The sequence below is a fragment of the Crocodylus siamensis genome, chromosome 13 (assembly GCF_052110815.1).
Source record: "Crocodylus siamensis isolate JL-2025a chromosome 13, ASM5211081v1, whole genome shotgun sequence".
In the NCBI taxonomy this organism is placed as follows: domain Eukaryota; kingdom Metazoa; phylum Chordata; order Crocodylia; family Crocodylidae; genus Crocodylus; species Crocodylus siamensis.
In genome coordinates this window covers 35,256,178-35,269,485 of record NC_143407.1, presented here as the reverse complement: position 1 = coordinate 35,269,485, position 13,308 = coordinate 35,256,178, and the positions used below count along the sequence as shown (strand labels likewise).

The following is a 13,308-nucleotide window of genomic DNA, read 5'->3' as shown; positions in this document are numbered from 1 at the left end:
TGCTGTGCAGACAGTTCACTCTTTTCACAAGCAAGAGGGACACAGCTGCCTAGAACAGTTCAGAGCCAACACCCCTCTGTGTGCCATACTCCCCACCTCACTAGGAGGCTGCTGTTCTGATACAGCTCATCCCATGGAGCAGGACCAGCCCCAGGGACCACCACACTGAGCCATAGTAGTAGCTCCGTATAAGGCCAGCTTGGGTGGCCATGCTAAGGTGGAATATCCTCACTGATGTTATAGGTGGGTCTCCTGGAAGCACGCGCCAGGTCTTGAGCCTTTCCATTTTGTTAGCTCAGGAATTTCCATTCCAAATCGGCTCATTCTGAAGAATTAGGGAGATTGGGGGGGGAGGGCACGTGCAGTATTTGGTACACAGTTCAGAACCTGAATCTGCACTGTCACATCCTTCAAAGAAGGGAAAAGCCTCCTGGGAAGAGCGGCCAGACTCCACAACTAATTCCCGGAACACATGCCAAGTTTTGGGCAGGGGCTGCTGCTTTTACACCAGTGGGCTGTTTCCTCTGTCCAGCAAAGTAAAGGAACCATTTCCATACAAGACATATAGGCATCTTAGAGCATTAGGTTTCTGCTGGAAGATCTGAGCTGCAGCGTTAAGCCAGTTCCATCGAATGCGCGGGGTAGCAGAGAATGCCCTGTGACGATGAGACATTTAACTCCTAGTCAAGTCCGGCTGTGGCCACTGTCGGGTGTCTCAGGGTGAAGGAACTTGCATGTCTAGAGATGCTTCTAGCTTTGGAACTCAAGGCAGGTTGTGAAGGGGGGCCCTATCTGTGACCCTCGGTTTACATGTCTGGGAACTGGGCCCAGAAGACAGGAAGGACAATTGGGAGGCTAGAGCCCTTTCCCAGGCTGTGAGGGGACTGGATTTCAACTCCTTCCTTTTCCATGTGTCACCTGTGGTAGGTCACTTAGTTTGTCTGTGCTTTCGTTCCCAGTCTGTAATGCAGAGATAATCATCGTCCCTGAGCCCCCAGCAGGTATGACGACAAACCCCTGAAAGATTATGAGGCACTTAGCTTGTTAGCAGGTGTCATAAAAGCACCTTGGATAGAGTGAAGCATAGAAAGGAGTGAGCTGACCCAGGTGTGACAGCAAGTCGGTGGCAAAGATGGGAACAAGACTCAGTGCTTTTCCTCTACCCACCTGCCCCCACTCCCTCCAGGAGAATCAGTGGGCACTGGGAGTCCTGAGTCCTCTTTGGTCTCTTGCTGTAGTAACAGCCCATCGTCCAAACTGGAGTGGGAGGCCGCTGGGGGGGAGTCTAGCCAGCACAATGCCCAGTATGAATGCTACTGATGCATACTGTTGTCTCCCCAGGTCTGCGTGGCCCTGCTCTCCTCCCACCGGAATCTCTTCCTCTGCCGCCATCAGCTGCGTGTGGAGCCTGCCCCACACCATCCCCTGCCAAACCACGGCCTTTACCTGCGTCTTCCGGTGTTTCCCGTGCGACCCTTCCTGCGGGAGTGCCTCCTGGGCCACCCCGGAGTTCACGCAGCACTCGGTGGCTCCAATGGTGAAGATGACGAGGTCCAAGACTTTCCAGGCATACCTGCCTTCCTGCCACAGGACCTACAGCTGCATTCACTGCAGGGCTCATCTGGCCAATCACGATGAACTCATTTCCAAGGTATGTGTGGCCCCTGCTCGCCACAGGCGTTCCATGGGGCTCCTGTAGCATTCCCCAAGCCGGGTGCTAGGACTGCCACTAGATGCAGGCTCCCTTCTTCTGGTGCATGGAAATGCCTGGCTTTCTGGCCCCCGGGCACGTGCTTTGGAACTAAGTCCTAGTCTGATAGATTGAGTTGAGAGCCATGGGTTCGTTTTCTTTGTGGCACGGGTTCTCCTGCTGTGACCTGGGAAGCGCTTGCTGGTGGTCTGGGTTCTCCGTCTTGCTTCTAGCCGCCAAACTGCCTTTATCACTGGCTAGTCACAGTGTTGCCTTGTCATGCAAGCATGTGCCTAAGTGACAACAGGGATGTGGCATGTTAGGGAATGGGCAGGGAGGCGCTTACTTGGAGATCTCTGTTAGGGTGTAGTCCCTGGCATGAATATTGTTCGGCCTTTTGCTGGTTTGGAAAGAGGCAGTTTTTCGAGGTTCTGCTGCCTTGGTGTTCAGATTGCTGTAGCTTTGCAGTGCTCTGCTGTCTTGGAAGAGTGGCTGTGGGGCACAGAAAAACAGTGGGCCAAGAGAAGGGCTCCAAACAGCTGGGATGTCTCATTCTGCTCTTCTTACGGGGGGAAGAGACCTTTTGGATCAGCTGAATTTAAGCACTAAGGAGTAAGAACATTGGGTGTAGAGTTGGCCTAAGGGGCATCTTTCTGAGGTGGGAAAGATGCTGCTGGAGTGGCCTTCTGAGCCTGCTGTGTGGGATAAGGTCAGGCATCAGGTTCCCAAGTCTGGGTTGATGCTGGGGCTGCAAAGCCTGTTCAGCTCAGAAAGCTTGTCTCCAGGAAAGGCAGCCAGGCTGCAAAGCTAGTAAACTGAGCAGGGAGAGAAAACTGCACAGAGGAGCCCTTGGGGCAGAGGGTTGGGAGGAATCTGCCAAGACAGGCACTGGGAGAAAGGGCAGCACTTGGAAATGCTTGAGGCTAGACCTTGTAGGTGGGTCCTCTTGCTCGCTCACCAGGGTGACCTGCCTTGGCAGTGCCATCCTTGAGGGCCTGCAGCTGTCTTCTTCCTGGAGGAAGCTAGAACCCAGACTGGACAACTCCAGCAGGAAGTCCGGGTTTTAGCTCCCTCTTCCCTCTGACACAGCAGGTCCTTAGCATGGAAAGACATGGGGTGAGGCCTAGGCATAACTCTCTCCTGCATGACTTTCTCTCATCACCTGTCTGTCCTTGTCCTAGTCCCCTCTTCTGTGCCGTGTAGCTGGGCAGCTTTGCAGGGAGCAGTTTCAGGCAAAGCTGTTGCGGGGTGTTGATTTCATTGTGCAGCATTAATAAAAACCCAAGTCCGGGAAGGTGGGGTAGGGAGGTTGTCCTGCTCCTTTCTCTTTCCCCTGAGAATCCCTCCCTGGATCTGTGTTGCAAATCTTTGTCTAAGATGGCTGCACTGGCGGCTCTGGCTCTGGGGCCTAGCAGGGTCTTAAGCCCACAAGGTGTTTTGGTTTGCTGTGGATTTGTATTGCAGCAGTGTCTTGGACCTCCAGCACAGACCACTTCTGGACCATGTCCAAACCCCATGCAAAAAAGATGGTCTGTGTCCAAAGAGCTGAGAGGCCGAGTGCCACCTTCTCCCAGTTTGGATCCAAGCTCCCTCCCCTCCTCCCAGACCCTTTACAGCCCAGCTGTCCCACACATAGGCTTGCCTCTGAAACCTGAGCGGTGGAACTGTGCTGTAGGTTTCCCTTGTGCAAGCCCAGCTAGGTGCAAGAAAGTAACCAACAGTAGCAGCAAGTGACTATGGGTAATGTGAGGAACCCTTTGATCCTAATTACTCAGCCATAGAAATTCCTGAAAGAGAGAGAGAGAGGTTTCCTGTCTGATTTGGGATCCGATAAGATTGCTTTAACCACAGCCACCCATGTGACTCCAGTGCTGGGAACTTCCTCCACCCCCTTAAAAATAGGCTTCTTCTGTACCAGCAGGGTGGTGGGTTCGGGCTTAGAGGAATGAATTCCTTTTGCCCTAAATTGCACAGAACCCACAGGGGAGCCGTGTGCAGATTTGGATGCTGTGAGCTTCTAGCTCCTTTGGAGAGCTGCACATTGCAGCATTGGCTGGCATTGTCCGCCAAAGCCCCAGCTGGAGTTGAATCTCAGTATTGTTCTGCTTCAATCCAGAATTTATTTCCTCTTCATCTCCCAGTTCTCCCCTTTCCCCTTCAACACCAGTGTTTGCTTAATCTGGTTTTGCAGTGCATTGCCAGAACTGGGGCTCACAAGTGCTTTGACAAGCCAGGCTTGTTTAAAAACAGAAACCTTTCAAATTTAAGGTGGGCTGAAGGTTTCTTAATCAGCAAGTGCTATTTAAAGGGCCAGGATCGATGCAGATGCTTTTAGCAAACAGTGGAGCTGTTACATGAAACGAGTTGCTGAAATGTTGCCTGTTTACTTGGCCTTTTATTTGATGTGGCCAGAGGCAGAAAGTGATTTTGGCTAGTGTCTGACTTGTAATAGGAACCCTACAGTGGGTTTAATTGTCTGGCCAAGAAAGTTCTTATTCACTCAGGAAATAAAAGGTGACCAGGTAAATTGGGTGGGGGGTGGGACTAGCTTCCTTTGTGTTCCTTGGGTGTCTTGGTTAACATGAGTGGGGGTCCTATGCGTCTAATTCTCTTGTTCCCTCCTAGCCATGCTCCATTTAAACACATGCCAAACTTAACACGGGCTTCAGTTTCATTATTTTTTCTGATGCTGAGAGCAGGCAAAGCACAGGACTGAGACTCGAGAGAGCTGCACTCTGTCTCCAGCCCTGCAACAGACTTCTGGCGTGACCTTGGGCAAAGCTCTTGATTTTTCTGTCCTTCGTTTGCCTCACCTCTGAAATAGAAGCGGTGATACTTTTATCGGTCTCATCTGGTTAGCCAGTGCACCCTGCAAGGCAGACACAGCCTCTTATCAGGTGTTTCTCTGGTAGGGTCCAAATCCTAATTGGAGCTTCCAGATGCTATTGTAAGGCCTATAACAGTCATGCCATACAGCTACAGTGTAGAAAGCCCAACTGAAAGTTTAGCTGTGGCTAAGGAGGAAAGTGTATCTGGTGTTACGTAGATCTCCTCCCCAGATATACACAGTTTTATAGTGTTTTGTATAAGGATCTGAAAACATGGTTCTGACACGTGACCCAGTGGTGGGAAGACCTGTCTCTAGGGGGGAACTCATTGAAACAGGACAGCTCCCAGGCTGTCCCGCGGTGATCTTGGGGCTCTGAGCTACAGGGTGGACCTCAGCACTGTGCTGCTTTCTGTCGGACTCTACAACAGAGCACTGGTGGGATCCCTTTTTCTGTCACGGTTCATTTGCATCTGGTGTCTGGCGTTATGCAGATCAAAAGCGAGAGCACCAGCATACCGAGCCAAACAGAGCAATAATCCAGCAGAAATGTGCTTGGTTATGGAAACATTTCGGGAATGTCTCGTGGGCTTCCTACAGCTGCTTTTTCATGAGCCGTTGTAATCCTAGCACTCAGTAGTAGCCAGCAAAATCTTGTGTGAAGTTGGCTGAAGAGTTGCTCAAAGAGATCTTTGATCTTTGTATCGGACCCCTTTTCTTGTGTATATAGACATGGGTATGGGCCCGTGCTGGCTGCTCAACTGGAGCAATGAATCATTCGGAAGGAAAGATTTAGGGGTAGCTGTCTGACTTTGGCATGTGTGATTGGGCTGCAGAAGGAACTGTCCTGTACTAGGACTCAAGATTGTGCATGCTTTTATATAGGAGCACTGGCAGCTATAGCGCTGGGTTTGCTGGTCAGATGCCCCTGGCATGTTAGAGAGACCAACCTCATACTATGCCACGCTCCAAGGATCACACGAGTATGGGAAATACGGTACCCATTTCCACGCACATCTTGGATGAATTCAAGTACCTGGATTTGTGAATGAAACTAGGACTGGGTAGATCCATCCAGTCCCTGCCGTAAGCAAGTCAAGTCGAGAGGAGCTTACATACTAGTCACGCAGGGCTGGTCTCTGCACTCACAACTTAGACTTCCCAGTCTTCTCTGCTGGGTCCCTTGTTCTCAGGACAGCAACAAAAAGGAGCACATCTCTTTTGATAGGCGGGCAGGCTTTGTGTTGAACTGCCCTCTGTGCTTTTCTCACCGTGGGGGGGAGAGGAGCTGTAGATGGGCAACCTGATTTCTATGCCAGAATTGCGCTGTCTGGAGCACTCAGCAGGCAGGAAGCACAGACAGACTTGAGGCTTCTCCTCTTGTGCTCTTGTTTTGGAGGAAAAAAAACAACTGGCCTAAGAACTTCACATGCTGGTCCATACAATGCAGGTTCTTCCCCCTTACTCCATACCATAGTATCCGAGTGCTTTGCAAATCCAGGAGCAACTTTGACAGGATCTGCACCAACCCATGTAAAGAAAAGAACAGGGTGTGCTCTGCTGGTGTTGGGGGAAAGCCAGGGGCAGTCTCCCAGGGGAGTGAAGGAAGGTTATAGGGAAGCGGCGCGCTTCAGTGCACATTGCAGCTTGCAAAGGGGAGGGGAGCAGTTTTGGGAGTGTGTTGTACCAGACCAGAGGGTCTGCAGAAGGAGCCTTGCTACTGGCCTGCCTGGTGCTGTGGTTTTGTGCTGTGCTCTCTGAGGTTTTTTTCCTTCCTTTTTAACATTTGGAGCATGCATCAGATAACACCGTGCATCACAGCAGCAGCAGCACTCTGTGGCAGGCATGGCGAGCAGCTCTGCTGAATACCTCAGTGAGCAGGCAGGTAACACCCCAGCTAGCTTATTTTCATGGAAGACAGCAGCTGCTTCCAGACGGTCCTCTGCTTGCCTCCATGCTGCAGCAGGAGTTCTCCAGGATGGAGCTTTCTGGAATTCACTCTGTGTGTGAGTGCATTTGAGTGCCAGGCAACAGGGAGAGAAGTCTGCAAGGGAGGTTTAGATTAGCTGTTGGGAAGAATTTCCTGACTGTGAGGGGGCTGAGCACTGAAACAGATTCCCAAAGAGTCTCAGTCATTGGTACTTTTTTAGTGCAGGTTGGACAAATCCTAGTGCAGGCTGTTCCCACCTCAACCAGAGGCTAGGTGCTCTGAAGGTACCAGAAATCCAGCTATTGGCTTCCTGGATACAGTAACCTAGACACTTGCACCTTTTAATTTATTCAGGGGTAGATCCCAGTCTCGCTGAAGTCAGTGCCTTACCTCTGGCTTCAGCGAGCTTGGGAATGGGCCCATAATGCCCGTGTCATCTTGGTTCAGACCAGCAATGGACTCTAAACAAGTGAGGGGAATAATGGCCTGCATGGCAGAAACCAAAGGCTTCATGTGAGCCATCTGCTCTCTCCTGATCTCATGGCACTGGCAGGTTTTCCTTCCTGATGCAACCAGCTGCCCCTGAGCACTCTTACCCTGGGGAGCGGAGAAGATCAACGAGGGAGTATCTCTCAGGGGCACAACTGGAAATTGTGTGGTGCTATCAGGTGAAGAAACTGGAAAAATAAGTATCGGCACAAAGCCAACTGGTCGCTTATTCTCCTTCCACTAGTGCAAAACAAGGCCCTGTCCCTTTCTGCAGGGCTGAGGAGTGGGATTTAGGATCAAGCTGTAGACTGATGTTTTAAGGCCAGGAAGGACTGAAGGATCACCCTGTCCACCTCCTTGCGTGTCATGGAACTTATAAGCCCCCCCAAGTTTCACAGTTTTTGGTTGTTTCTTTTTACCATTTTTAGTTGTCGTGTTCATGTTTCATCCTGGTCTCCAACTCTGATTTCATCCCTAATCATTATAGTCGGATGTTATCTGGAGCTCTGCTCTTAACTGTCAGTCTTCCAGGAGCCCAGACTGTGAGTAATGAGGAGGGAGCCAGTTAGTGCTCTAGAAAGTCATTGTTCTTTGAGCCTGGTTTTCTGTGACAAACTTAGAAGGGTTTTTGTGAAGGAGGGACCCAGAAGTGTGCGACTTTCAAGTCATTCTGTATGAGCCAGGTGGGTCTCTCTCTAGTTCTGAGCTGGACAGGAGAAAGGAGAATAAAGTGAACAATTTGAGGCCTCTTCCTGGAACCACCTGAACGTGAGACCTGAGCTGAGTACTAAATGTCGCTAATAACTGTTGTCCTGCACAGCTGGAGGGCTCCAGAGACTGTAATCTTCCATCAGCCTAATCCTGCAAGTGGCCAAGCTCCATCAGTTCCCAAGACCTCAGTGAGACATGGAGGCACTCAGGATCACAGTGATTATTTATTCAGCTCCTGGTTGTTTGATCGGAAGAGCCCTGGGTAATGTGTATTTCCCTGGGTAATTGTGTTTATACAGCAATTAAACGCTCTGTGAATCTCCAGCATTTCATACTGCTCAAGACAGGGACTGATGGAGTAAATCCAGAATAATTTAAAATGACCAGGATTTAGGGGTGGGAGGGGGGTGGGGGCGGACTTTTTTTCTGACCTGCCGTTTTCTTTACGGAAATAACTCTCCCATGATCTGCCGCTTTCTCTGCCTGAGAATTAATGGTTTGGGCATAAATAAAATATTGCTCCCATTTATTTTCCAGGGAGCTGCCAGGGCCGAAGGGCGGTGAATCATCCCTGTGTTTTTGCTGCATCTGCTGCAGACCCTGAGCGAGTGGGGCATGGAGCCACGCACATCAGAAAGTGGGTGGGTGGGGCACTTGCTGCTTTCTGTGCCATGAAGAGATGCGTGCTGGCATGAGATGGGGAGGGCTTGCCAAAAGCAGTGTTTTAGCAATTATTCATGGCAACTTCTGTTTATACCTAAGTCTGTGCCCCCGGGGGGGGGGGGGCATGTCTCGCTGCCCTAACACTGAGCCACCAATCACCATGATGCAGGAAATGGATTATGGGGCTGTTTTTCCCACCTCGTCTCATTCCTGATCCTGATCTGGGTACCATGACCTGCCGCCAGGACAAGGAAGTGCTTTGGCTTTGCTGATCCATTCCTCTCTGGCCTGCAGTGGGCAGGTCTCTGAGCAGCCTGGCTTGCAGTACCCTGCATGTTGCTGATGGTGGGTGGGGAGTGACTTTAGCTGCTGTGAGCCCTGCAAGGTGCCTCAGCTGCTGCTGCTCCAGCGGAGGATCGGTCTTGCAAAACTCCTCTGGCAGGTGAGCAAAAACTGGCAGGAGCTGAGCACAGATGCAAAGGGCCACTCCCTGCTGTTCCCTTCTCTCCAAGCATGCTGTGTGCTTGTGTCTCCATCCCCACTGCCCACAGTTACAGAGGGGGCTAAGGCAGAGGTCCTGTCATCCCTGAGAGCTGTCATTTCGGCTTTCCAGGGAGCTCTGCCTGATATGAACAGTGCTGGTTAGAAACAGCTGGAGAGAAGCTGGCTGCCGGGACCGGAAGGCCAGACTCCTGTGTGGGACGCCCTTGATCCTCAAGTCAGGGCATCGCAGTAAGGCTTTAGTGGGAGCACTCCTAACCCCTTGCTTTTCAATAGGAGGCGGTATAAAAGCAGAGACATCCCAATAGGTTGAACAAGGGGAGCTGTTCTGTTGCTCCTCTTCCCTGCCTGAGGAGGTTGCTGTCCTGGCTCCATGTCCATCCCATTTCCTGGCAGAGGGGCATGTTCCCTTCTTGCCACCCATGGAACAGCTCCAGGGTTTGCTGAAGAGCTGATCCTTGCCATCATTGTGAGTATGACATTGTGTTTCTTGTTAACTTCCTGGTTGCACTCACAAAATTTGGTGCTGCACTGATACTGTGCAGGCAGGCGTTATTATGGCCCTAATTAAATAACTGCATTAGGACTTTCCATTATCCATGCCAGTTTGGTCCTCTGTTTGCCTCTGATCTATAGTGAAGCAGTCAGTAGCATGGGAAATGGGCCCTGCCCCCACTCCCCAGCCTTTGATAGTTGCACAGTGAGAGCCAGTGCCAACCCACAGGGAAACGGCGACACTCGCAATGGAAACAGAGCAGCAGCTGCTGCCATGCTTGCAGCCACGCCAAAAGAAAAGGCATTTTTCATTCCTCTCTGTGGCAGGGAAGAAGCAGCTGAGCCTTCTGGGGGGTTGGGTTTGTCCAGATCCTTCCCCATAAGTAAATAATAGTGCTGCTACTAATAAAGTGCCTTTTCAAAGTGCCCTTTGAGCCGTCTGGTGCTGCAGTCCCTGCCTTGGGCGCCGATGGCTAGAAACTCTTGACTGCTTGCAGCTCCATCAGCTTCCCGGGGACTGGGGTGCCCTAGTCCCCAGGTACTGGGCAAGTGACTGAAGTCCACGGCATGGCTTGATGCAGGAGGTGCTTTACTGAGGCTGGTCAGTACACAGCTGTCCTCACAGAGTGCACCGCGCGCACTTGGGGCGTACTTCCGTCAGCATAAAAAGAATGGGCCGTGCAAGAATGGCCTTGAATCCCCTGAGCTGGCTGGGGCTGCCCTGGGCCAAATTCCCATCCCACCCACAACGCTGGAGTTATGGCTTTGCGTGGGGAGCTGGACTCTCAGCTGCCTGCGTAGAGCATTGAGACGGAGCTCAGAGCCGCTGCCTTCTCCTTCCTGTCTATGCAGCATTGTTTTGAAGGATACCGGGCTCACAGCTGTCCTGCTTTCTGTGCCACTGGTGTTCCCAAGGTGCTGAGAGCCTCTCCTTTCCCTCGGGGAGCAAGGGGGAGGGGGCATAGCACTGCCACCTCAAGGCACTCAAAGCCCACAAACCCAGGCACCAAAGTCACCAAGTCTATGCAATAGTAAATATGGGGCCTTTTGCCTTTGCCTTCTGGTCTTTGCGTATTTGCATTATCCCTGCACCAGCCTCGGGGCCAGAAATGTACTTTTCTTAAATAATAGATAGAAGCTGAGATTGTACAGCAGTCACGCACCCCTGGTAGCCTGCAGCTTTTGTAACCAGCCTGAACTGGGTGAGACTCTTGATAAAATCATGAGTGGGCAGTACTGCGCTCGAGCTGAGCGTGAGCCTGCTGGGTGACTCCCTGCTTGCTTGGAGGATGGGGCGAGTCGGAGCTGCGCACTAAATGGTCGTTAGCACTTTGCTGTCTCCCCAGTTACTGAGGTTTGCTCTTCACCCTGTTTCTTTGGCTACGAACGAGCCTTCGGGAGTCCTGCGTCCCCTGATGCGAATGCCTGACATAGGAACTGATTTGGTGATGGGAAAATTTCTCCTGTGTGCTGGCCCTCTAGTCATTTATACAGCCTGTCTGCCCAAGAGCCAAACACCCCCAGCCACAGTGGGTGTGAGAGCCTGCCCAGCAAGCTGGACAGGGCAGCATTTCACAATTCGCCACCCATCTTATCAGCACCTGCACAGCTCCGTTTGTTTCTTGTCTCTCTTGGCAACACTTTTGGCATGGAGATGTTGCTGGGGACAGTGTGTTGTTAAGGCATTTTCTCACAAGTAATGCAACTCCTTTCCCCTCCCTCATACTCCTGAAAGTGGTCAGACATCCAGCCATTGCTGCCAGCTCTCATGATTTTTATCATGCACCTTGTAACAATGGTTTGTCTTTGAGCCTTGGCTCAGGTGAAGAGAAGAGAATTGCATCTTCCTTTGGTTTGTTTTTTAAGGAAGCCACAAAGCTGTCCTGATTCCAGAGACCAACACAAACCTTCAAACCTCAGAAGGCACATTAAAAACAAGAAAGAATTGGGGTTTTATATATTGCCCCCTCCCCTCCATCTTAGTATTTTTAGAAACATTCTCCAGATACCCGGTAGGCTGGACACAGGACTTTTGACCATTTGGGTTTGGCAGTAACATGACTGAAAAGCTGCTGGATAGAGACCAGTGCAGTCCTAATAGGGTCTGAGACAGGATTTCCCAAAGGACTTCAATCTTTAAGTTAGGAGATTTGGAGGTTTCTGGTTGTGTTTTTCCTTGTGGTAGAATGAGAAGAGGAATTCAGATCCCACTTATGAGAAATGATTCCTCTGGTGGAAGCAATGCAGGTCTGCCCGAGTGTGGCATAGACCCCGTACTGCTGACAAGTGGGAGTCTCCTTCAGTGAGGGCTGGTATAAGGGCTGAGGTGGCCCTTGATTGTCTCTGCTGTTCCTGTCCAGCTCACCTGGCTGAGAAATCAGCTTAGCTACACTTGCTGGAAGCAGACTTATTTTTTTTTCTTAGTCTCCTGACAGATGTCACAGGAGACCTGCCTTTGTCTGACACAGCAGCAATTGGCTCCCCCGGTGTGGAACGAGTGCCACTAATAGCCTGGCAGCTCCATGCACATGTGGCCAGACCTTTTCTGCTGTTGCTGGCCTCTGCCGCTCCCCACCTATCCTGTGCAGGGAAAGTGCTGAGATTGTTCCTGTTAGCACAAAAGGTGCTTATCAGCAGGATGATTTTCCCCAGCTGTTCTCCTAAAGCATACCCACTGCCCACAAGGGGTAGATGGAGCCGAGGGCTTTAAAGGGTCTTGGCTGCAACAGCCATAGTTTTCTAACACACAGTGCCTTTTGTTACAGCTGGTAACAAAGCAGTGCTTCCCAGCCTGAGACATGGGTACCATGCAGGGATTACATAATCCATCCCTGAAATGCATCTGTTGCTGGGGTGAGACACTAAGAGCCAGCAGGCTGTGTCCAGAGGTGTTGCACGGCAGCCTGGGGCAGGAAGTGAGGAGAATAGCATACCCAGCTGGAACTCCAGGCCAAGCTGAAGTCATTGAATCCCACTGGAAATGCACTTGGTCGTAATTCCACGCTTCCAGCAGGCTCAAGTAGCACTGGAGACCTGGGGTGAGACGGTTAATAGTCAGGGGCATAGTTATAGATAGGTTCCGACATGTCACCCCTGTGGGGCGGAACAGCACCCTAGCCAGGTCCCCTGAGCATCCCATGTGCAGCACAGGCAGAAGGGTCGGCATAACGTTTAACGTGACCGTTCCCTGCCCGTCGGGTGGTTAAGAATGAATGGGGCCCAGAGGTTCTTCAGCCAGATGCAGTAGAGGGATGAGTTCCTGCAAGTTGTGCTTCCCCGGGAAAGGTTGAGAGCAGTCTGCACAGACCAGGGAGACCCACTTAGTGCCACAGCCCCCAGTCCCAAGGCTCACAACACATGGGTGCTAGCAAAGCACTCGCATCCTTCCTGCCATCTGAGTTCCCATTCCCAACTCCCAAGTAATCTCCTCCCAAAACGATCCTGCACCTAGTACTGTTGCTAAGCATTCTGGTGGCTATAAACAGGGTGCAAGAGCATCTCTTGCTCTCGGATCATTTTAGTCTTCTCAATCAGTGGGGCTTGCAAGCTGCCCATAAGGCCGAGCTGTCTGTGCGAGGTTGATTGTTTATGGATTAGCTGCAGAGAAGGCCTGGGGCTGGTGGAGAAGAGAGAGGAGAGGGTAGGAAAGGGAACTAATCCTTCTGATAAATAGGACTGCATTGCTGATGGAGCATCCTTTGCTGCGCACTGATTTTGTATTTATGACACAAACAAGCCGGTGCTCGGTTGTGCTGCCGATCGGCTCGTTGGCTCTGCTGGTTTCTGCAGTGCAGGAATCCAGTTTGGAAAGGGCACGGTTGTGTGCACAAAGCGGCTAATGGTTGTGCTTTGACGTAGAGAGTGGGAGGTGGCGATGTGACTGTTTCGGGACGAGGGACCGTTGCGCTTGGCGTGCATCTTTGCGAGGCTACAAGGGAAAGGGGCACAAAGAACTCCATCCAACAGGAGCTAGCCTGCACTCTGCTATAGGCTCATCCAGCC

At 51.4% G+C, this 13,308-nt stretch overlaps 1 protein-coding gene across 2 annotated transcripts in view; it reads left to right on the top strand.

The window, feature by feature from the left end:
- Positions 1 to 13,308, top strand: part of YPEL2 (yippee like 2) — a 38,289-nt gene that overhangs the window by 10,717 nt on the left and 14,264 nt on the right. For both annotated transcript variants that reach the window (XM_090025946.1, XM_090025945.1), the window contains one exon: positions 1,342 to 1,651. In XM_090025946.1, the coding sequence (XP_089882072.1) occupies positions 1,535 to 1,651 (117 nt within the window). In that variant the 5' untranslated portion in view covers positions 1,342 to 1,534. The remainder of the gene's footprint in view (positions 1 to 1,341; positions 1,652 to 13,308) is intronic.